Source organism: Doryrhamphus excisus, chromosome 1 (genome assembly GCF_030265055.1).
Source record: "Doryrhamphus excisus isolate RoL2022-K1 chromosome 1, RoL_Dexc_1.0, whole genome shotgun sequence".
NCBI classification, from domain to species: Eukaryota; Metazoa; Chordata; class Actinopteri; order Syngnathiformes; family Syngnathidae; genus Doryrhamphus; species Doryrhamphus excisus.
This window is the reverse complement of record NC_080466.1, coordinates 17,180,354-17,204,154: the sequence shown is the minus strand read 5'-3', so window position 1 is coordinate 17,204,154 and position 23,801 is coordinate 17,180,354. Positions and strand designations below refer to the sequence as shown.

General features: G+C 44.7%; 1 protein-coding gene across 1 annotated transcript in view; it reads left to right on the top strand.

The window, feature by feature from the left end:
- The window catches only part of myo15ab (myosin XVAb), a 36,467-nt gene extending 12,684 nt beyond the window's left edge, over window positions 1-23,783 (top strand). The window contains 43 exon segments of the mRNA XM_058086963.1: window positions 253-285; window positions 371-452; window positions 558-688; window positions 791-886; window positions 1,846-1,974; window positions 2,051-2,157; window positions 3,085-3,263; window positions 3,786-3,858; window positions 4,630-4,821; window positions 4,909-4,991; window positions 5,057-5,130; window positions 8,079-8,181; window positions 8,262-8,330; window positions 8,407-8,471; window positions 8,548-8,922; window positions 9,454-9,532; window positions 9,639-9,734; window positions 9,846-9,906; window positions 10,007-10,100; window positions 10,166-10,283; window positions 10,516-10,631; window positions 10,932-10,991; window positions 12,149-12,224; window positions 12,325-12,440; window positions 12,514-12,632; window positions 13,541-13,682; window positions 13,768-13,879; window positions 13,980-14,054; window positions 14,214-14,607; window positions 14,681-14,750; window positions 14,825-14,897; window positions 14,978-15,051; window positions 16,365-16,447; window positions 16,544-16,674; window positions 16,826-16,920; window positions 17,002-17,079; window positions 17,147-17,243; window positions 17,930-18,090; window positions 19,654-19,787; window positions 20,206-20,339; window positions 22,515-22,648; window positions 22,740-22,880; window positions 22,971-23,783. Coding sequence (XP_057942946.1) covers window positions 253-285; window positions 371-452; window positions 558-688; window positions 791-886; window positions 1,846-1,974; window positions 2,051-2,157; window positions 3,085-3,263; window positions 3,786-3,858; window positions 4,630-4,821; window positions 4,909-4,991; window positions 5,057-5,130; window positions 8,079-8,181; window positions 8,262-8,330; window positions 8,407-8,471; window positions 8,548-8,922; window positions 9,454-9,532; window positions 9,639-9,734; window positions 9,846-9,906; window positions 10,007-10,100; window positions 10,166-10,283; window positions 10,516-10,631; window positions 10,932-10,991; window positions 12,149-12,224; window positions 12,325-12,440; window positions 12,514-12,632; window positions 13,541-13,682; window positions 13,768-13,879; window positions 13,980-14,054; window positions 14,214-14,607; window positions 14,681-14,750; window positions 14,825-14,897; window positions 14,978-15,051; window positions 16,365-16,447; window positions 16,544-16,674; window positions 16,826-16,920; window positions 17,002-17,079; window positions 17,147-17,243; window positions 17,930-18,090; window positions 19,654-19,787; window positions 20,206-20,339; window positions 22,515-22,648; window positions 22,740-22,880; window positions 22,971-23,072 — 4,956 coding nt within the window. The 3' untranslated portion in view covers window positions 23,073-23,783.
- The last annotated feature ends 18 nt before the right edge of the window (window positions 23,784-23,801 follow it).

The following is a 23,801-nucleotide window of genomic DNA, read 5'->3' as shown; positions in this document are numbered from 1 at the left end:
CTTATATATGTATTTTTGGTACCGAGGTATCTGCACCATAATTGTATATATTCTCCCTTTGCACTGGAGTAACCTCCCCAAAATTGTTCAGTAAAGCCAGTTAAAGTGTTTTCTTGTGTCATCCAGCTCGTTAAGCAACAAACAGTCATTAAATTATAGCTTCCTTGTTGACAAGTGATTATTAAATAAGAGCACAAATGTGTAATTATTTTCCGAGAAATGTGACATGTGATTGTGTTGTCTTTTTACCAGACGGTGGTGGAGCCCGCGAGGAAGGCTGAGGAGGTGTGTGAGGATGAAGAGGAGGGTCACATGTCAAGACACGAGCACTTGCGCACGCTAATGTGCGCTTACGCGTGTGTGTCTGCAGGATCGCGTCAATAGAGAAGTGGTGAATGTCACCACACTGCCCATCCCCGCTGAGCTGGCGGCCCTGCTGCAGGCGGCTTCAGGTGAGCGTAGTACGTGCACGTCTGCAGCCCACGGGACAGTGCATCAGCAATGCTTTAAATAATAGTTGCCACTATTTCTGTGTGTTTGTGTTTGTGTGTTTACAGGTGGAGCGGAGCTGCACTCGGACTGCTTGGCGCTCGTCCAGGCTCCAAAGGTTCAGGTGGACCCACAGCTGACCTTGCCTCTGGACATCAACAACTACCTCATGACTCATTACATCCGCGCCATATTTAGGGTGAGCACACACACACACACACAAACACACACTCAGTGGTGTGTAGGTGTGGACTTTAAAATTGTTCAGTCATTTTGTGTGTGTGTGTGTGTGTGTTTTTAGGAGCCGTTGTTTGGGATGCTGACAGCCCCACTGGAGAACTCTCTGACTCGATTGGATCAGGAGCTTACACATGGAGCCCTCAACGTTTTTGTGCTGGTACCTCAGCTGCTGAACAATGCTACGTCATATATTTAAGCACACGCAAGGTGGTCCACGGCGGTACACACCAACAGTAGATATCAATAAATGGCCCACAATCCTTCACGCAGCTTTCCATCAAGCACTTCTGTTCCGTTTAGGCTGGCTCACACTGAACTAAAATACACTTCACACAGAAATTAATGTAAATAGAAATGATATGTTCTACTATATTAAGTCTACAGTAATATGGCATCGCTTTATCTGCTGATATCTGCAAAGGTGATGAAGTGCTAGATAATATTGATATTGATATTGTGTTGGTAATGATGTGCTGGCTGGTATCGGTTGATATATGTATTGATAACAAAGTCCTGGATATTATTGGTATCGGTTGATATTGTATTGGTCATGATGTGCTGGCTGGTATCGGTTGATATATGTATTGATAACAAAGTCCTGGATATTATTGGTATCTGTTGATATTGTATTGGTAATGATGTGCTGGCTGCTATCGGTTGATATATGTATTGATAACAAAGTCCTGGTTATTATTGGTATCAGTTGATATCATATCAGTAATGAAGTGCTGATGGTATTGGTTGATATCAGTAATAGTAATGCAGTGCCAGACAAAATCTGTGTTGTTTGATATCGGTATTGGTAATGAAGTGCCGGACAACATCGGTATATTGGTATCGGTTAATATGATATCGGTAATGAAGGGCTGCTGGTATCAGTACATATTGGTAATAGTAACATCATATACTGTAACTTGGACTGTATTAAGAAATGTATAATTGTTTGAACGTACCTCATTGTCATGGCCATTTTATTAGCATGCTTATTGTTATGTTTACTATTTTACGACTTTATATATTTACTATTAATGGTGGATGCGGCTCAGCTGTCTGCCACCCCTGTGAAATCACTTCCTGTCTGTGTTCTTCATCCTGTGCGCTGGTGTCTTGTATCAGATACTTCGCTTCATGGGCGATCCCGACCTGAACGGGGCTCAGGAGAATCTCTTTGGTAACTACATCATCCAGAGAGGACTTGCCAATCCCGACCTCCGAGATGAGATCTTTGCTCAAGTTGCCAACCAGGTGCTCATTCCATCCCACAAAAGTCATCATCTCATTACGCCGTTGCGTCAGTTTTATCTGGATACTCCTCTTCTAGGTGTGGAGGAATCCCAACGTGCTGAATTCCGAGCGAGGTTGGCTCCTGTTGTCCTCGTGTTTGTCCACCTTCCTTCCTTCTCAAAGGCTGACCAAGCACCTGCTCAAGTAAATACAACTAGAATGGAAATAAACATTGGCAGGGCAGTGAATGCTAAATCCCGAATGTACATGTTAGCACACATAGCAGGACACTGATCCATCTGTTAGATTTGCTTGGTCACTTCCCCACTTGACCCCATGTGTAGTTCTTATATAATCCTGCTAAGTACAGTATGTGGTTAATATTAATACGGTTGTCCATTCATGCATTCTTGTCCAATAAATGATACTGCAGCTAAAAGTCAACTCCCCAACCTCACTTCCTGTCCACACATCCAGAAGAGCACAAGTCTTATCTATTCATTCATTTTCTACCGCTTATCCCCACAAGGGTTGTGGGGGTGCTGGAGCCTATCCCAGCTGTCTTCGGGCGAGAGGTGGCCAGCCAATCACAGGGCTCATATAGACAAACAACCATTCACACTCACATTCATACCTATGGACAATTTGGAGTTGCCAATTAACCTAGCATGTTTTTGGAATGTGGGAGGAAACCGGAGTACCTGGAGAAAATCCACGCATGCATGGGGAGAACATGCAAACGCCACACAGAGATGGCCGAGGGTGGGATTGAACTCGGGTCTCCTAGCTGTGAGACCTTTGCGCTAACCACTCGTCCGCCGTGCAGCCCCTCTTATTTATGTCTTGTGGTTTATGTTTACTATGTTGGGTAATAGGAGTGTAAAGTTGACCAGAAATGTGTCATTTCCTGTCTAGAGGGCTCTAATAATATAACAAAACATATTTAGAAGGATATATATAATAGAAATATATATAATACCAAGATATTCTATTTTGAATGATAAATGAAACCTACTTTGCAGGAATTCACTTCCACTATCACCAGTGAACTAGCATAAATGAGGGATTACTGTTATTGGCTACACTAATGTTTGTTTCATTGTACCTAATCTGCTTTGGGGATCATTGCAGGTTCGTGTCCGATTACGGCCCGGAGGGCTACGACTCAGTGTGTCAGCACCGTCTGCTCCAGGCTATGCAGCGGTGGAGCGTGGGGCCGGAGTGCGTGCGCACATACCCGCCCTGCCTGCTTGAGTGGACCGCCAACCGCAAGAGAGCGCACACGGTCCTGCACGTGCACTCCTTTGATGGTGAGAAGTGTATGAATAAGAGCAACCATCTAAATCTGTCCTGAGGCCCATCATGCATCACACATACCAAAGGTCGTTGTCGGTATTGGTTGAAATCATACTGGCAATGACCTGCTGGCCGGTAGCAGTTGGACAATATTGCTGGACAATATTGGCATTGATATTGGTTAATATCAATATTGCTGATGAAGTGCCGGACAATATGGGTATATTGTATTGGTTGATATTGGGTGAAGGAAGGAGACGATGCTAAAAGTGATGTTCATTTTTTACCATGCATGTTTTTGGAATGTGGGAGGAAATTGAAGTACACACGCACAGGGAGGTGCAAGAACTAAAAAGACCCATAATCAGTCACTTGTGAGCCTACAAATAGACAAAAAACATGGTCAAATCTTGCAGAAAGTATGTTGTGGCTCCAAAGAAAAAGAAAAGAACTCCTTGTTATCTGTACTTTTCACTTCCTGCCGTTTTCCTAATACTTTTGTTTGTATCATCTACTTACTTGTGTCCCGCCTCCAGCCGTGTCCGTCCTTTGTCCTGTGCACTCATGGACTACCGGGGAGGAGGTGGCCAAAGACATTCTAGCACACAGGTAACATGACTTTATGGCAAAAAAAATTCCATTATGTTTATTATTCATTCATTCATTCTCTACCGCTTATCCTCACGGGTCGCGGGGGTGCTGGAGCCTATCCCAGCTGTCTTCGAGTGAGAGGCGGGGTACACCTTGCACCGGTGCCCAGCCAATCACAGGGCACATATAGACAAACAACCATTCACACTCACATTCATACCTATGGACAATTTGGAGTTGCCAATTAACCTAGCATGTTTTTGGAATGTGGGAGGAAACCGGAGTACCCGGAGAAAACCCACGCATGCACGGGGAGAACATGCAAACTCCACACAGAAATGGCCGAGGGTGTATGTTTATTATTTTAAATGCATATTTTTTCGACAAAAATATATATTTTTTTCCACATACAATGTATCCCATTCACCATAAGTTAGTTATAATTTATGAGTATGTGAAAAATAACGGAGGGTGATATTTTCCTCCATAATATTAAGAGTGTATTTTTTTTCCTCATCCAATTTCAAATTTTACTTTTTTCCATAATACTTATTTTGTTTTATATCCCATATTACCGCTTTGTTAGATGACCTTATAATTTTCCTAATTGGCAAAGACTACATTTGGAATACATGAAGTGACTAAAGTACTGCAACTGATGTGAAACGGATAATAAGCTTTGCTTCTTCCTACTCCTTTGGGCAAGTGGAACTGCCATGTATTCCAATGTAACCCTTCAACATTGCGGTGAGTTCAGGCGTGCGTACGTGTGCATGTGTTTGTTGGCAGGGGTGTGACAGAGGGTCGTCGGGGGTGGTCCATTCTGTTGAAGGAGTCTGCCCAGTTAGTGGAGCTGGAGGGGTCAGACCACGTCCTGGACCTGATGTCAGACCTGGAGCTGCCGGCAGACTTCCCTAAACACAGCAGCTACTTCATCATCTCTGCACAGGAGCCAGGCAGAGTCAGGCCCAATGCCAGCATGTACGACACACACACACACACACCTGCGTTTTCCCCTCCGAGAATCAGTCCTGTTGGTTTTTCATTGACTTTATCACATTTCTGTAGAAGTCTTCTGGGTGGCGGTTTTGACGGCAACGATGACGTCATGTCGTCAGCCATCAGCGCCTGTGATGGATCGGCGAGCCAGGGTGAGCGCTCCAGCACACACACGCGTCTGTTCGATGGAATCAGGTGTTAATGCTCCTCTCCTCAGATGCAGAGCCTCAGCGAGGGATGGATCGTTACCTGGACAGCCTGTTTGAACCCGTGCTGTCTGACGGGACAGCGGTGAGTTGCGACTAACATGGAAACATAAGTAACTCCTTTTCTGTGGCAGCATGTCGGTCGTGTGGTTAGCGCGCAGACCTCACAGCTAGGAGAACCGGGTTCAATCCCACCCTCTGAGTTTGCGTGGATTTTCTCCGGGGACTTCGGTTTCCTCCCACATTCCAAAAACATGCTAGGTTAATTGGCGACTCCAAATTGTCCATAGGTATGAATGTGAGTGTGAATGGTTGTTTGCCTATATGTGCCCTGTGATTGGCTGGCCACCAGTCCAGGGTGTACCCCGCCTCTCGCCCGAAGACAGCTGGGATAGGCTCCAGCAACACCCGCGACCCTCGTGAGGATAAGCGGTAGAAAATTAATGAATTAATGATTTATTTTGCACTTGAGGAATAATTAGGGCTGTCAGAAAGAGCGAGGTAACGATGGTAGCTCATTGATTTCATGGATTACGTTAACATAACATCGCCACTAGGGTAGTGAACGATGCAAACCGATGTGACCGGATATCCGGGTTGAGGAGCAAGAGATACGGCTACATCTGTAGTAGTCTCCTGTATCAATAACCTCTCCTTGTTGGGAGAGGTTTGTTATTGAAATGCTCACCTGAAGACACACCTGATGTTCGTGTTCAGATGTGTGTCTTCCGGCCGTCCGCTCGGCCTCCGTCATTCCCCCGCCGATGTGTCGAATGTAAGCCGCGCTATCGGATGTGGCGGACAGGAATTAGCGTGTATCAGATGTGTCGGACAGACCTCTCCCTGGCCTATTACCTTACCCAGTTACCGTAACTGTCAGAGGCACCAGATCGCCACGCTGATTTGCCAGCCGGGGCAACGTGCAGATCTGCTTACCAGGAACTGACACGCTCTCCAAATGAAGGGCGGACTTTTCAACGAGACCATGACCTGCAAGAGCTCGCTTGTCTGCGAGATTTATGGAGCTGCAGCTAATTTCTCATCTTCCTGACAGCAGACGTTGATTCAGGATAAAGTAATACATCTTTCCCCACGGAGTGTAAACATCTTTCTTCTTCTTTCTCATCTTCTTCACATTATCTGTCCACACATACATTCACTCTTTTTCTGACTTTAGTTTATTTACTTAGTTCATTTAGTTCTTCTATGCTTGAAAATGGGGCTGCACGGCGGGGAGTGATTAGCATGCAGGCCTCACAGCTGGGAGACCCCAGTTCGATTCCACCCTCGGCCATCTCTGTATGGAGTTTGCATGTTTTCTCCGGGTACTCCGGTTTCCTCCCACATTCCAAAAACATGCTAGGTTAATTAGCGACTCCAAATTGTCCATAGGTATGAATGTGAGTGTGAATGGTTGTTTGTCTATATGTGACCCTGTGATTGGCTGGTGACCAGTCCAGGGTGTACCCCGCCTCTCGCCCGAAGACAGCTGTGATAGGCTCCAGCATGCCCACGACCCTTGTGAGGATAAGCGGTAGAAAATGAATGAATGGATGCTTGAAAATGCTTAAGTTAGACCAAGGATAAGTACAATTTGCTTAAATATGCCTATATTTTTTCCTAATAATAGGCCATATTCAACCATGAAGTACAATGCAACAGTATGACTGGACAAACAAACATTTATATTTAACCCACTCACAAAACAAGCAGGTGCTTAGGTGTGGCAGATTTAACCTCAAATCAATATCACGATAAATGTGCAAATGGAGGCTGCACGGCGGTTGATTGGTTAGCACGCAGACCTCACAGCAAGGAGACCAGGGTTCAATTCTACCCTCGGCCATCTCTGTGTGGAGTTTGCATGTTCTCCCCGTGCATGCGTGGGTTTTCTCCGGGTACTCCGGTTTCCTCCCACATTCCAAAAACATGCTAGGTTAATTGGCCACTCCAAATTGTCCATAGGTATGAATGTGAGTGTGAATGGTTGTTTGTCTATATGTGCCCTGTGATTGGCTGGCCACCAGTCCAGTGTACCCCGCCTCCTTGTGAGGATAAGCGGTAGAAAATGAGTGAATGTGCAAATGGTTTGTGTATAGGTTATGCCATGTGCTAATGCCTATATTTGTGTAGTATTTTTGTGAGGGTAATGTCTCTTGTAAACATATACTGTAAATATGCCATGTGCAAAGCAGGTAGTGTACCTTGATGATAAATAAAATGAAAAAATGCAACACTGCTGGCATTTTAACAAAGAAGAGGAAAAACACAATGGAATTCAAGAAACAGCTCATGAAGTGAAAAAGAGGAGTGGTCTTATATTGGCGTCAGTACGGTAAAAAAAAAAAAAAAGTATAAAACGTCGGTAAGAAAGGTTTGCATTTTCCACCACCCACTCCACATGCCCGGTGGACTCCCAGCAGCATTTCCAGATACACCACTTCCATTTTATCCTGCTTCATTATTTATCACCCTGGTGCTTTTCCAAAGCTTTCCCTCAAGGATATCTGACAATGTTTTATTCATAGCGTACGCTGGGAGACAGGACCGCATTCACAGGATTTGGCCTCTTGTGAGCGCTCTGACCGACCCACTTCCACGGCCACCTCTTCTTCCGACTCTCACTCGACGATTTGGCTCCGTCAGCAGGGCAAGATGTCTGTTGGTTTTGCATGAGTGCCAACTCGACAAAAGTGAACTTGAAAGGCAAATCTGCGCACTTTCAGGGGTTGTCAATCAATGGCAGACTTATGTTCATGTTCAATACTTATATTGCATCTTTCTATTTTCTGTGCATTGTAAAGATACACATAAAGATATACAAAAAAAGATGGCAAAAAGTTTTCTTGGTTATTATCAAAGTTTGCGCCATCCTCCAATTAACGCTTCTTGGTCTACAAAAGCAAATAACCACTCCTAATTAGTACATTTTGGCATTACCAGTCACGGCTGTAGGCAACATCCTGATGTAGTTTTGCAGAATCGGAAGTATCCATACTTCAATTTAACTTTAGTACACTTTATCCCTCACAGGAAGTGGACTCTGCCGCCGTTCTCTCCAGCAGGATGAAGGGTGCCGGGGGAGTTGGGTGGCGCGACCAGGACCAGTCCGGTGGCCCCCCACCTCCACCTGGAGGTCAGACTGGCAACACACACCTGGAAATTGTTAGAAAATGTGAGAAAGTGGCGAGAAATGTGACGTTTGTGTGTCTGCAGCCGTACGCGTCCTTCCTGTGGGGGGTGTGATGTCGCCCCCTGTTGTAGCAGTGGCCCCTGTGACACCTGGTGGGTGCAGAGTGAGGAGAAGGCTGGAAGAACTGCTCTGATGCAAACATCCTCCTCCTCTCCTCTCCTCCTACAGAGGCCCAGCAGGCGGTTCTGGCGCAGCAGCAGCAGACCATCGCCAACCAGCAGGCTGTCATCACGGTGATCTGATCCGCTCTGGTTCCGAGTCAGGGCGCCTCAGAAGAGACGACCTCACCGTGTCTGTGCTGCTCCTCAGGCCCAGCAGATGACCATGCAGGCCATGGCCATGGTCAGCCCCGTGTCCAGCCCCCCGACTTCACCCATCACGAGCCCTCCCACCAGTCCCCAGCTCCACCATCCCCCCAGCCCGTACGCCGCCGTCCCGCCAAGTCCGTACGCCAACATCCCACCCAGCCCGTACGCCAACTTCACGCCATCTCCCTACACCGCCGTCAGCCTCCCTTCCAGCCCGTACCCTCCTCCCTCGCATCACCCGGCGGCGCACACTCCATCGCAGCTCCCGGATCGACCCGTGCCAGAGGCTCCGACACAGCCCCAGAACCCTCAGACGAACCCTGCTGGAACCGACAGAACTGGGTCGACGCCGCCGGAGAGTAATTCGCCCGTGCAGGTCAGCGAGCGTGTGCGTTTCAGAGCATGTTGCATCATCGCTGTGCCAATCAGATTTTGAACGGTTGAGGATGTTTTTGCAAAGCAGAAAAAACACTTTTGCATCTTTTTAGCCATCACATGTATTTACATATTTACATGTATTGTGTAACATATATTTTGCTCTATTTTTAGCTTCAAAACTGAAAACGCTCAACGTAAAACTTCACATTTATTTGTTAAAAGTATTTTTGTGCCATGTTCTGTGCAAAACAACACAATGAAATGTATTATTTTATTCATTTTTAGCATTTTATTCTGCAGGGTGTCCTTCAAGTAGACATGGAATGGACTTTCAAAAAATATATATTTTTTACATTTTAATTATTTTATTATTAAACATGTTATTATTTTTATATTATATATTATTATGTAAAAATCATTCAAATTAAATAATTGAAACAATTCAAAATAATCCATTAAAAATTTGACCCACCAGTATAGGTAGATTAATACCAATTTTAGCATGTCTGTCCTTTGTATGTGTCCACAGTCAAATAAGAAGGACAGCATTCCTCGGAGAAGAGCCCCCACAATTCCCATCAACAAGAACAAACCTGCCAAAAAGTTTGGTAAGAGAGCAGCACCTTGAGTCCCTTCACTTTGAAATAACTGCTTGTGTTGCTAAATGTGTGTGTTTGCATGGTGTGTGTGTGTGTGTGTGTGGACAATGTGCAGCCCCAGTGGCCACGTCTCCTCCGCCCCCTGCTGGTGAGGTGGTGAAGTACTCGCCTTTGTCTACGGAGCACATTGTGCCCAGCCAAGACATTCAAGGTGGAATTTGCTTTTCAATTTGAATTCAATCAAAATGCTTCTGCAAAATAACATCAAAAGGCCAAAATATGAGAGACGTTTATTTTGCTTTTATCTGTTTACTTGTGACAGAAATTATCAAGAGGTACAACTCCCCACCGCCACCATTGGAGGCCCTTCCACCTGGCAAAAGGTGAAAAATGCATGAAATGTATTCCATATATTACATATATACATGTAACATGTGCACAAATCCTTCAACTGGACTGTTTGTGTTGGGCCAATGTGATCAGGAGACCAGAGGGTAAATTCAAGAAAAAGCAAACCCCTCGTGATGAAGCGCTGCAGATCCTAAAGCCTCAAATGGACAACCCTCCTGCTCCACAGGTAAGCACGCACGTACTGTATGTACACTTGCACACAGATAAATCACGCTAATGCCTGTGCATTAGCCTAAACGTCCGGTGGCCCCACCGCCTTCTGCTCCCGTGATGAAGGACACCACTTTAAAGCCCAGCAAGAGCACCAAGACCAGACCGCCGGCTCGTCCGGTTCCGGTACCTCCACCAGGTTGTGGCGCTGACACACACACACACACTCACATGACACACTTTTAAGCTAGTTTCTATGTAGTGTATGTCTGCACTGCGTCATCTAGGGAGCTCAGTTCCTTTAGCCACGTGGAAATACTCCAAGAAACGGGAGACACTTGTCCCAATTTTAGTCTGACCCAAAAACTTGTTTTAAGGAGGAAGTGTAAGATGAAGATGAATGTTAATGGTGTGGACGTTTTGCCATGCAGTGTCTCGAGAGCTGCCAGTGGAAGCAGAGAGCATCCAGACGCAACTGCAGCAGAGCAGCAACCAGGAATACTACACCTACACCAATGTACCCTGGAGACTTTACCTCAGGAAAGAGGTGCATGGCTGCTTTTATTCTGTCTTGTCCAGCTTTCTATTACAGTTGGGGAAGGAGGATGGCTTGTGCATCGATACTGATGCAGTATCAGTAGAAGTGTCAAATAGGAATTCCATTGCTTCTTTATGAGTCAATACTTTATGAGGGTGGCGCTCCTCCTCACAATTTTGGGAGTATTATATTTAGTACAATATTTAGTATTTAAATGATATTCAATGTATTGTTCTTTTTGTAGGAGTTTTTTTTCTTCTACATTGACACGTGGCGAAAGTTCATGCTCTGTTTATGTGTATTTTGCAGATTTTTTATCCCAAAGACAGCTTCAACGACCCACTGGTGCTGGACCTCATTTTTAAACAGGTGACTAAGAACAGTCAAGAATTCCCTGTAGGGAATACTAGAAATAATACTACAATAATCCCTTGCCACCGTGCACTTCAAATTACGCAGCTTCACTCTATCACGGTTTTTCAAATTAAATCAAAACCATCATTTATCATGCTGATAAATCAGATAACAGCAAAAATAGCTCCAATAATCGATAAAAAAAATTATAAATAATAAAATGAAGCAAGAAAATGCCCAAATGAGCTAAAATACAAATACTGTATAAGGCAGGAGTGGGCCACATTGTTTTTAACAAAATGTATGACTGGCCAGACTATATATTTTACACGTAACAGTCCACCTGGATGTATTGTATCTGTAAAAGTTCAGGAGCACTTTGTAAACAGCAGAAATTGCTAAAACAGCTACTTAAACCATCAAAAGATTGGCTCAAGCCATGATGCCAGGTTGTATGTTAAGTTTAAATTAAATAAATACAGGCGGGCCATATTCAAACACTTGGCGGGCCGGATGTGGCCCCCGGGCCGTAGTTTGCCCACCCCTGGTATAAGGCCTTCAGAAGACACATTCAACAAGCCTTTTATTTAGGGGAGCGTCCCAGCGTAGAGCCGGCACTGGTTGGAATCATACTTTCAGCTGCCGTCAGGTTGAGTTGTCATGATGCGTAGCGTCTTTGATCTGACCACAGATATGATGGGACAATGAATACAAGAATGTCCATGCTGGTTCAGAAATAGTGGTTTGCTGTGATTGTTTATTGCATTGAAATGTGTCTGACACTCTGAAAAACCTTTCTGTGAGGTTTTGGGGATGTTTCTGCACTGTGCGCCTGTCAACCACAGGGTGCGCTTTGCCTGCGCCAAGAATAGACCAGGTCGGAGCTGGTGATCTTTTGGGGCACGTTTGGCGCGCTGTTTTGTCACAAAATGTTCACTACACCAAGCTTAAAACATGGACACCTGCCCTGGTGTGCTGCAGGCCAATCAAAAACAGCCAGGAGCCACAAATGGACCGCACTTTGGACACCCCATGTCCAAAATGATATGTGCAATTGTTTTATCCACTCCATTACTTTTTTTTATTCCTTCCACCCCAAACACGTTTTGCAGATGACACAGCAGATGAAAGCTAACTCTCACCCGTGTGCTTAATTGTGTGCTCCCTTGCAGATAGTCAACGACACTCTGTCAGAGGCATGCGTCCGCATCAGGCGTGATGAAAGGCAGAAGATGAAAGCTCTCTTTGGTAGGCCCTCTCTTCTTCCTACACACGCTTTACACACTCCTTCAACAATGACACTCACCAGTGGATATGTACTGTGGATATGCATGTGTGTGACTCGCAGACGAGCATGGGGTCCAACAGAACATGGATCCAGTGGAGGAACATGTGAAGAAAACCATCGTCACGGCCGCTAGGGACACCTGGGAAATCTACTTTTCTCGACTCTTCCCAGCTTCGGTGAGTTTGGGACGCCTAATAAGAGAAATGGCTTTTCCTGTGTTACACTTGTGTTGTGTGTGTGTTTGTGCAGGGCAGCGTGGGAACCGGCGTGCAGGTCATGTCGGTGTCGCACAGCGGCATCAAGCTGCTGAAGACCGTGAGGAGCAGCGCTGCAGCTCCAGACTACTTCCGAGTCCTCAGAGCCTACACGTATGAACTTGAAATTTGTATTGCACAGCAGCACAGAGGACAGAACCAGTTAAACAGTAAAAACATAAATAAACCATCTAAAAATAAACAACCTATAAGTATTAACACATTTCCATAGGATTATATACAAATACAGAAATATGAAATGAAATATATGATGGCGGGCGGCACGGCGGTATAGTGGTTAGCGCGCAAACCTCACAGCTAGGAGACCAGGGTTCAATTCCACCCTCGGCCATCTCTGTGTGGAGTTTGCATGTTCTCCCAGTGCATGCGTGGGTTTTCCTCCGGTTTCTTCCCACATTCCAAAAATTGGAATTGGCGACTCCAAATTGTCCAATTTGAGTGTGAATGGTTGTTTGTCTATATGTGCCCTGTGATTGGCTGGCGACCAATCCAGTGTGTACCCCGCCTCTCGCCCAAAGACAACTGGAATAGGCTCCAGCACCCCCGCGACCCTCGTGAGGAAAAGCGGTAGAAAATGAATGAATGATGGCATTTCTTAATTGCAGTGTAGTTTGGATTGACATACGATGAAGCCTACCCAAGTTGGAGGTCATTATTGTCATTTTTCCTCATAAAATCATAGCCACTATCCAGCGCAGCTCTTAAGGTGTTAGAGAGTGATGTTTACACACTAGCTGCCATCCACTATACATACCTTTTTTTTTCTCGAAGTAGGAGGTGATATGAGCATCCAATGACATAATGGGTACCATAGTAAGTGTCAATATAGTGATATATATAGCACATCATGACTGGTTCAAGACTCTTCATCCTTGTATTTAGCAAACATCAACTGCTTGTATTGTTTCTTGAATTGGCTCATCGTTGTGCATTGTTTGAGGTCCTTACGCAATCCATTCCGTAGTTTGATTCCACATACTGAAATGCTATGGCTTTTTCAGTTTCGCAGACATCCTGTTTGTGACCATCCCGTCTGAGAACATGCTGGAGTTCAACTTGACCAACGAGAAGCTCATCCTGTTTTCGGCCAAGGCACCGCAGGTCAAACATCTGGTGGACACCTTCATCAACGAGATCAAGAAGGTACTATGCAAACACACGCACAATTCAAATCGATGTGCAAGTATGAAAAGTCATGACATATGCGTCCTCCTCCTCCTGCTCTCAGGATTCGGACTACGTGATCGCAGAACGGAACTTTGTGGCGGACGACCGCGCCATGCTCAACTTCCATAAAGGCGACATCATCAGGCTGCAAGTGCTGGATGGGCTGGAGAAAGGTGACACGCTGCTGCATGAAAAACACACACAGTATGTCCTCTCATCTTATATGTGTAATCTAATAGTGTGTGTGTGTATGTGTGTGTGTGTGTGTTGCAGGCTACAGCTACGGCTGTGTGGTGAGGAAGAAAGTGGTGTTTTTGGAAGAGCTCAAGAGGGACACGCAGGACTTTGGTGAGAGACATAGTCAACTTCCACCTGAGATCACCTCCAACTATCTGTACATGCATCTGTCCATCACTCCATCCTTATATACATCCATATATCATATATCATCCTTGCATCCTACCATCAATCCGTCCTACTAACTCTACATTCATCTGTGTGGGACAGGTTGGAAGTTCGGCGCTGTGTTTGGACGCTCTGGTGCCTTCCCGGCCGAATGCGTCCATCCGGTAGCACCTCCAGACTTCCTGACCCTGCCGCTGGACCGCAAGACCGAGCCTCGAGGAGGGGCGGGTCAGTTTGCCGTGTCGTCAGCGGTGGCGGTGGCTGTGGCGTCCACCATGGCAGCACATGAGATCGATCAAACCATCGAGGTGGGCTCCTCATATGTCCAGCCACATTGTGACTCGTGGAATGACGATGACGAGTCTGTGTTTGCTGCTCAGAGGGTTTCTCTGGACGGCTTCGATGGCGACGTGGACGAGAGGACCCTGCAGGACAGCAAATACGACATGCCAGAATTTGCCAAGAAGTACTTCAGACAGGCAGCCAGTGGGAGGGGGTGAGGCTGACACAAACAAGACACTATGAAGACGGATGACTTAGAAGCAACTGTGTTTGAACGATGCTTTCAGGGACTCCATGAAGAACAAAAGCAAGAGCCGAGACTCCAGGGTACCTGAAGAAATGGTCAAGTTCTCCAAGGTGCAGCCATTAATAACAAATATTGTGATTGTCGTGGTTGAAGTTTACATGAAGTGTGTTTATGTGGTCTACAGACTCCACTGAGCGAGTCTCTGATAGAATTCACTGACCCAACCATGAACAGAGTGGCGGCAGACCTCTTTCTCTGTAGGTCCTCCTGTGGTCTAATCACATCTTCTCACCATGACACCTTATCATCTCATCATGTTGTGTAATCATTTCTGTAGTGGTGATGCGCTTCATGGGCGACGCTCCGTTAAGGGGACTGACGGAACAGGAAGTGGTCAGCACGTTCCTCAAGGTGACACACACGTGTATAAAATAGGGTGCTCCGATCAATCGGCCACCGAAAAGTCACAATATCGATATTGGCCGATGCTTGCTTTAAAACGCAAAGTAGAGGGGGGGCAAACCTGCTTTTCATTCAGGTGTTCAGTGAATAATGTAAGAAGACTCAATATAAGTCATTTATTCATTTTCTACCGCTTATCCTCACGAGGGTCGCGGGGGTGCTGGAGCCTATCCCAGCTGTCTTTGCACGAGAGGCGGGGTACACCCTGGACTGGTGGCCAGCCAATCACAGGGCACATATAGACAAACAACCATTCACACTCACATTCATACCTATGGACAATTTGGAGTCGCTAATTAACCTAGCATGTTTTTGGAATGTGGGAGGAAACCGGAGTACCCGGAGAAAACCCACGCGTGCACGGGGAAAACATGCAAACTCCACACAGAGATGGCCAAGCAGGGAATCGAACCCGAGTCTCCTAGCTTGTGTGGTCATTTCATTCATTTTCTACCACTTATCCTCAAGGGTTGCAGCATGTTTTTGGAATGTCGGAGGAAACCAGAGTACCCATGTCCCATGTCTCCTAGCTGTTTGGTCTGCGCGCTAACCACTCTCCCACCGTGCAGCCCGACTCGATATAAGTGCATTGTGAAATACAAATGGTGAGTTGTGGACAGCTCGGAGATCGGAGTTCAATCCCACCCTCGGCCATCTCTGTGTGGAGTTTGCATGTTCTCCCCATGCATGCGTGGGTTTTCTCCGGGTACTCCGGTTTCCTCCCACATTCCAAAAACATGCTAGGTTAATTAGCGACTCCAAATTGTCCATAAGGTATGAATGTGAGTGTGAATGGTTGTTTGTCTATATGTGCCCTGTGATTGGCTGGCCACCAGGGTGTACCCCGCCTCTCACCCAAAGAAGACAGCTGGGATAGGCTCCAGCACATCCGCGACCCTCGTGAGGATAAGCAGTAGAAAATGAATGAGTTGTGGACAGCAGGATTTTGTTCATGTTCTGGTAAAACGAGCATATTTGGATTTGTTTGGCTTGAAATAAGCCATTAAAATAAATGTTACAAAAATTAGGAGCTTTTGGCCATTTTTATTTTATAAAAGTAGCAAGAAAAAAAACTAATATTGCTGATAGTACATTTAAATATACATTGCATGTATGTGATCGGTATTGGTATCAGCTGATTTCACTCATGGATTATCGGGATCGCCATCGGCAGCATCAAACCCTGATTGGATCATTCCTAGTATACACTGCAGTCAAGGTCCCTCTGTGTGTGTGTGTGTGTGTGTGTGTGTGCGCTGCAGCTGATAGGAGAGTTCACCTTGATGAGGGACGAGGCTTACTGTCAGGTGATCAAACAGATCACCACCAACACCAGCTCTAAACCGTACGTCTCTCTACATTACAGTGTATATTTGACAACACCTGTGGTGGACTGTGACCCGTGTGTGTGCACGTGTGTGTGTGTGTGTGTGTGATGTAGTGACAGCTGCCAGCGAGGGTGGAGGCTGCTCTACATCCTGACTGCTTTCAGTCGGTGCTCCGAGGTCCTCAAGCCCTTCTTGTTGAAATACCTGACACAGGCCTGTCTCGGCGCCGGCGTACAGTATCAGGGTAACGAAAAACACACAGTCACCTCGCTACATAGCGGTTTGAACTGTGTCGTACGTTTAAATGACCTGAACAGGAACAATAACAATAACATGATAATAATATATATGAGCAAAGCGACATCATCCTAACATCGTGCGATGCTGTGTCTTAGGTATCGCCAAAGCGTGTGAGCAAAACCTGAAGAAGACGTTCCAACATGGAGGCCGCAATGTTCCACCCGGCAACATGGAGCTAAAAGCAATGATGGTAAGTCCGTTTTTATGCTCATTGATCCATCATTCAGATGAACGACCGCTGTGACATGAGAATGAACGTGCACTTCCTCAGGCGGGCAGAAGCTCCAAACGTCAGCTCTTCCTCTTTCCGGGAGGCATCGAACGTCACGTGAAAATCAAAACATGCTCGGTAAGTGCTGAGCGAGATGCCACTCGCCGTGTACGCTTTGTGTTGATGTCTCTGTGTTGTTGTCAAGGTTTCCCTGGAGGTGATCGAGGAACTGTGTTACGAGATGGGCTTGCACAGACTGGAGGCCATCGAGGAATACGCCATATTTTTGGTCACCAGCAGAGGTAATTTCAAGGCAATACATCACAATGCTGTTTTGTCAACTAGGTCTCCAAATGGCTATGGCAGGGGGTGTTCAAAATGCGGCATGGGGCCATTTTCAGTCCACACCTCATTTTGTATGTCCTCTGAAAATTCCACAAATAAAATAGAAACTGTATGACAAATTAGGCTGCACGGCAGTCGAGTGGTTAGCTCGCAGACCTCACAGTTAGGACACCAGGGTTCAATTCCACCCTCGGCCAGCTCTGTGTGGAGTTTGCATGTTCTCCCCGTGCATGCGTGGGTTTTCTCCGGGTACTCCGGTTTCCTCCCACATTCCAAAAACATGCTAGGTTAATTAGCGACTCCAAATTGTCCATAGGTATGAATGTGAGTGTGAATGGTTGTTTGTCTATATGTGCCCTGTGATTGGCTGGCCACCAGTCCAGGGTGTACCCCGCCTCTCTCTCGCCCGAAGACAGCTGGGATAGGCTCCAGCACCGCACCCCCCGCGACCCTCATGAGGATAAGCAGTAGAAAATGAATGAATGTATGAAAAATTATTACATAATTATTAAATGATTAAAATAAATAAAAATTAGATATTGGATCATGGGGGTATTGTTTTTTCTTCCGATAATATCAACGGGAATTCTTGGTGAAAATGTTGGAAAGGGCGGTTTTGGGAATAAGCCCACCGTGTGCCCAGGTCAGAACGTGCGCCCTCTAAACAAGCACGAGTACATCCTGGATGTCGCCACGGAAGCCGAGGTCGTCGACAACAACTACAGCTTCTGGTTCCGAAGGGTGGTGTGGACTCAGCCTCTCAAGTTTGACAGTGAGCTCTACGTGGCCATGCACTACAACCAGGTACCGCAGACTCAGCACTCGGGAGCGAGGGATGTTCGACCAATATCGAACATCCAATACTAGCATAAAAGTGAGATATTGTTTTTTTTCTGCAATTAATACATTTCCCTTTGGATTGTAAATATACAATTTGCAATGAAATTGCTGCTCATGGGTAAAGGGTAAGACATCTTGCTTTAATACTTCTAGTCTGATATGTTTCCTTTATGCACCAATGAGCCTGTACTATCACTTCACTGATTGCATACGTTACGTTCTGGGCAAAACAACAGTAGGCACTGATATCAGTTGATACTGGTGTCGTAATGAAGTGTTGGACAGTATCGGTTTTGGTTGCTATTGTAACGGTATCATGCCCCCAAGTGTCAGTATCAGCCCGAGACCAAAGGTCGAGGGCTGATACTGGCACGCGGGGAATGATACTGGGCCTGATACCAGACAAACCATGTGATGAGCTTATTATCACATACTACAGTATTAATTGGCCCTGTACCCTACAAACGGCCCATGAATGATACGGGAAAATGCCGAAGTGATACTGTGTCAAAGCCCAGGGCAGTGATACTGATAAAATATAGAGTTTAACCATGTCCAGTATCAGCCCCCGTAGCTGTCCAATCAGAGCGCGCTGCTCTGGTATCGTGCCCGTGAAACAACCAATCAGAGAACAGCACACGAGTGCTTAGTGCCCAGTGCTTCTCCAGTCACCAAAAAAGTTTATTTGGCAGACATTCATAAGATAAGACTGTTGATAAAATATTATTGTTGAAATATTTTTGCAATTGTTGTGTTTACTCTGTTTAGATATAATACATGTCATAAACTGAACATTTAATCAAAAGACCATTTTGTTTCCAGAAAATGTTCAGTTTATGACATGTATAATATCTAAACAGTGTAAACACAATAATTGCAAAAATATTTCAACAATAATCAGGCTCGTATTCATCCCCATTTTCTTTTGTGATTGATAAAATAAACATAGACACGTATTTGTCTAACTCGGGGGGATACTTTCTACCAGTCTTCGTTCGTTCTTGCAGTTGATGAGCCTTTCAGAAAAAATCTTGAGGTCGCCCTTGGTTTTCCAACTTGTATTTGCATTTTTAGTTTTTTCTATCATTTCAAGAGTGTCCTCCTCATTAATGGTGATAAAACATTCCATTTCTAATATTCTCTTTACTATTTTCCCTATTTATCTTTCGCCGCGAGTGTCAACCGCTGACATGTTGACAGAGCACAGACGGCAGCAAAACAAACGCTGTGTGTTCACGCTCGTGCGCTCTTCTCTGATTGGTTGTTTCACGGGCACGATACCAGAACAGCGCGCTCCGAGTGGACAGCTACAGGGGCTGATACTGGACATGGTTAAACTCTATATTTTATCAGTATCACTGTACACAGTACAGTATCATTTCGTCATTTTCCCGTATCATTCATGGGCGGTTTCTAGGGTACAGGGCCAATTAATACTGTAGTATGTGATATGTGATATCGTTAAGAAAGCCAATATCGGGCATCTCTAATGAAAGCCTAACCTCGTTCTTTACGGTGTGTGTCTAGATCCTGCCGGACTACCGCAAAGGTCTCCTCAACGTTCTTCCACACGGAACAGTGAGTGATCAACAGTTCCATCAGATCTCCAAGCTGGCGGCCTTGCAGCACCGAGCCAAAGACATCCTCTTCATCCCCAGCATGTAAGGAAAATATCAACATTTATATTGCGGTACATAGCAAAATGATTCATGTCTCCGGTTTGTGGAAGTCTGCCTGGCAACAGGGGCATTAAAGTACTCCTACAATAAATGGATCAACACAAAATAATGAAAATAATGGGCGCTTGTGTTCTCACACATCCTGCTAAGATGAAGAAATAATAATGACTGCTACAGTATTGCACCATAGATTGAACATGCACCACTGTAATGTTCAACAAGCGTACAGGGGGAGAGACTTGTTGACAGGTCCAGGATCAGTTGTGGGTGCGGTTGTCTTCTCTTATCTCTGTGGCTCTCTTTCTCTGGAGTACATCAGCATCAGCGGAACGCCGCAGCTGGAGCAAAAAGAGATGAATGACAACGTGTTGATGTCAGCCTGTGATCTCGCTTCCTCCAGACACGAGCTGTCGGAGTACATCGCCGCGCCTCTCTTCAAAAAGCAGCCGCCCCAGCAGTGGGTTATGATGGCGACGCAGCACATGCAGCAAGTGCAGACCCTGAGTCCGCACCAGGCCCGAGCACAGTTCCTGGGTAAGATCGGTAGAGTCCGGTGGTTGTTCTTTCAACGTGATTATATTGTTCACCCGTGCCAGGGGTCCCGCAATAGCCTCCACGCTGAAACTAAGACAGTTTAAAAGTAATATATCAAATCAAATCAACTTTATTTGTATAGCACTTTTCCTGCAAGGACATGCAACACAAAGTGCTTTACAGAATTAAAACAATTACCACAATTAAAAGGAAAAAACAAAGAAACAAAAGAAAGCGCCTCCTTTCCACCCTCCATACTAGACCCACCCACACACACAATCACACAATCACACACAGTAGGGAGACATGGCATGGCACTGAGGAACAAGGAAACGCCACCTTTGGGGCCGTCCACACTGGGAGGAGCTGCAGGCTGTGCCAATGGAGGACCAGCACCCGGGCCCCCGACTCCGACAGACGGGCGGACCCCCACATTAAAGGGAGGAACCCCCAGCCGGCCGGGTCAAAGGGACCCAAGGATGGCACCCCCTCAGCAGACCCGACACAGCCCCCAGTGTGGAGGACCCCTCCTGGGGAAACACTGGAGTTAAAAGCTGAAGACTAAGAGCATAAAATAGGACGAAAAAGATAAAAACAGAACACTGGAGTTAAAAGCTGAAGACCAAGAGCAAAAGAAAATAGGACTAAAAAGATAAAAACAAAACACTGGAGTAAAAAGCTGAAGACTAAGAGCATAAAATAGGACTAAAAAGATAAAAACATAACACTGGAGTTAAAAGCTGAAGACCAAGAGCAAAAAAAATAGGACTAAAAAGATAAAAACAAAACACTGGAGTTAAAAGCTGAAGACTAAGAGCATAAAATAGGACTAAACAGATAAAAATAAAACACTGGAGTTAAAAGCTGAAGACCAAGAGCAAAAAAAAAATAGGACTAAAAAGATAAAAACAAAACACTGGAGTTAAAAGCTGAAGACTAAGAGCATTAAATAGGACTAAAAAGATAAAAACAAAACACTGGAGTTAAAAGCTGAAGACTAAGAGCATTAAATAGGACTAAAAAGATAAAAACAAAACACTGGACTTAAAAGCTGAAGACTAAGAGCATAAAATAGGACTAAAAAGATAAAAACATAACACTGGAGTTAAATGCTGAAGACCAAGAGCAAAAAAAATAGGACTAAAAAGATAAAAACAAAACACTGGAGTTAAAAGCTGAAGACTAAGAGCATAAAATAGGACTAAACAGATAAAAATAAAACACTGGAGTTAAAAGCTGAAGACCAAGAGCAAAAAAACAATAGGACTAAAAAGATAAAAACAAAACACTGGAGTTAAAAGCTGAAGACTAAGAGCATTAAATAGGACTAAAAAGATAAAAACAAAACACTGGAGTTAAAAGCTGAAGACTAAGAGCATTAAATAGGACTAAAAAGATAAAAACAAAACACTGGACTTAAAAGCTGAAGACTAAGAGCATAAAATAGGACTAAAAAGATAAAAACATAACACTGGAGTTAAATGCTGAAGACCAAGAGCAAAAAAAATAGGACTAAAAAGATAAAAACAAAACACTGGAGTTAAAAGCTGAAGACTAAGAGCATAAAATAGGACTAAACAGATAAAAATAAAACACTGGAGTTAAAAGCTGAAGACCAAGAGCAAAAAAACAATAGGACTAAAAAGATAAAAACAAAACACTGGAGTTAAAAGCTGAAGACTAAGAGCATTAAATAGGACTAAAAAGATAAAAACAAAACACTGGAGTTAAAAGCTGAAGACTAAGAGCATTAAATAGGACTAAAAAGATAAAAACAAAACACTGGACTTAAAAGCTGAAGACTAAGAGCATAAAATAGGACTAAAAAGATAAAAACATAACACTGGAGTTAAATGCTGAAGACCAAGAGCAAAAAAAATAGGACTAAAAAGATAAAAACAAAACACTGGAGTTAAAAGCTGAAGACTAAGAGCATAAAATAGCACTAAACAGATAAAAATAAAACACTGGAGTTAAAAGCTGAAGACTAAGAGCATAAAATAGGACTAAAAAGATAAAAACATAAGAAAAGTTTAAAAATATTAGTTAAAAGCCTGATTAAAAAGGTGTGTCTTTAATCTTTTGGTGCTTGTAGAGTTTGGTGCTTGTAAATTTGGTGATCAAATACCCTCAAGTTTGATTCCCCTCATTGTACATGTTACTGTGTGTATGCAGGTCTGATCAGTGCGTTCCCTATGTTTGGCTCGTCGTTCTTCTACATCCACAGCAGCAGCTCCACGTCATTTTACGCCCCTTGTATTGTTGCCGTTAATCAAAACGGTCTCCACTTCCTGCACAAAAGCACACACGTGAGGGGCACACTGTGCTGCGTTCACTGTACTTACATGCAGCTGCAATTCGGAGCTGAAGTGGTGTAATTGTAATTGTTTCCTGGAGCAGGAAGTGATGGCTACGGTCCCCCTGGTGGAGGTGCAGGCCAGCCGCACCCAGAGGCCCTCTGCTGGATCTAGTTACCCCTACGTGGACCTCACACTGGGTGACATGGACGCACAGCGGCTCATTCAGCTGCAGCTGGAGCAGGTAGCCCTGCGGGGGACGCCATCACACGTGACATTTGCTCAGTCCGTGTCTGCTTGTCCAGAGCTCTTACGCCCGCGTGTTTCTCCACAGGGCCTGGAGTTGTGTCGAGTCATCGCCATGCAGGTGGAAAACATGATGTTGGTGCGTGAAAAGAGGCTCACCCTGCCGCCCAGCGAAATCACCATGCTGTAGAGCGCGTGCATGCAATCACACTCACGTTTCTCAAACTAGCAGCAGATCAACACGCATTCTTGCTACCGCCACATGTTTACGCACTGGACACATTAGGCACACCTGCACGCAGATAGAGCAAATTACATCTTAGATACTGAGGCTGACTTTAAATATCAATTTAACAGTATTTGTATGTTTGATGGGACTTTGTCGATTAAGTAGCAGGATTACTCAAAAACAGCATCTTGAATTAGCGCCAATTGGAGCAATGACCCACTACATTAACCAGCAGGAGCTGGTTGTAATGCCAATTACTGCCACCTAAAGGACTGGAGTGGAAGCATCTTATTTAGCCATGAATTGACTATTTTCTAATGCTAAACTTATATTTTCTGTCATCTTTTTGTTTATAATCATTTATTTAAACTGCGCAAGTGTGCCTAATGTTATGGTCGGTGAGGGTATAACTATGCATATTTGTACCACTTGTATTGAATTGCTCAAATGTACTGTAAAGTAATATCAGGACAAATTGCAAACCAATGTACTTTTATTTGCTGATTCAATATGACAGATAGAGTGTATAAAAGTGGTTGAAGTATTTTGTATCTTTTTAAATTATTTTTTAAGTCCTTATTGACATTGTTTTCAGAAAAGTCTATTATATCTGCTCTGTTTTGTAAAATAGTGTTTTATGAAAATAAATTCAGTGGCAACACACTTATATAATATATACAAATATATGGT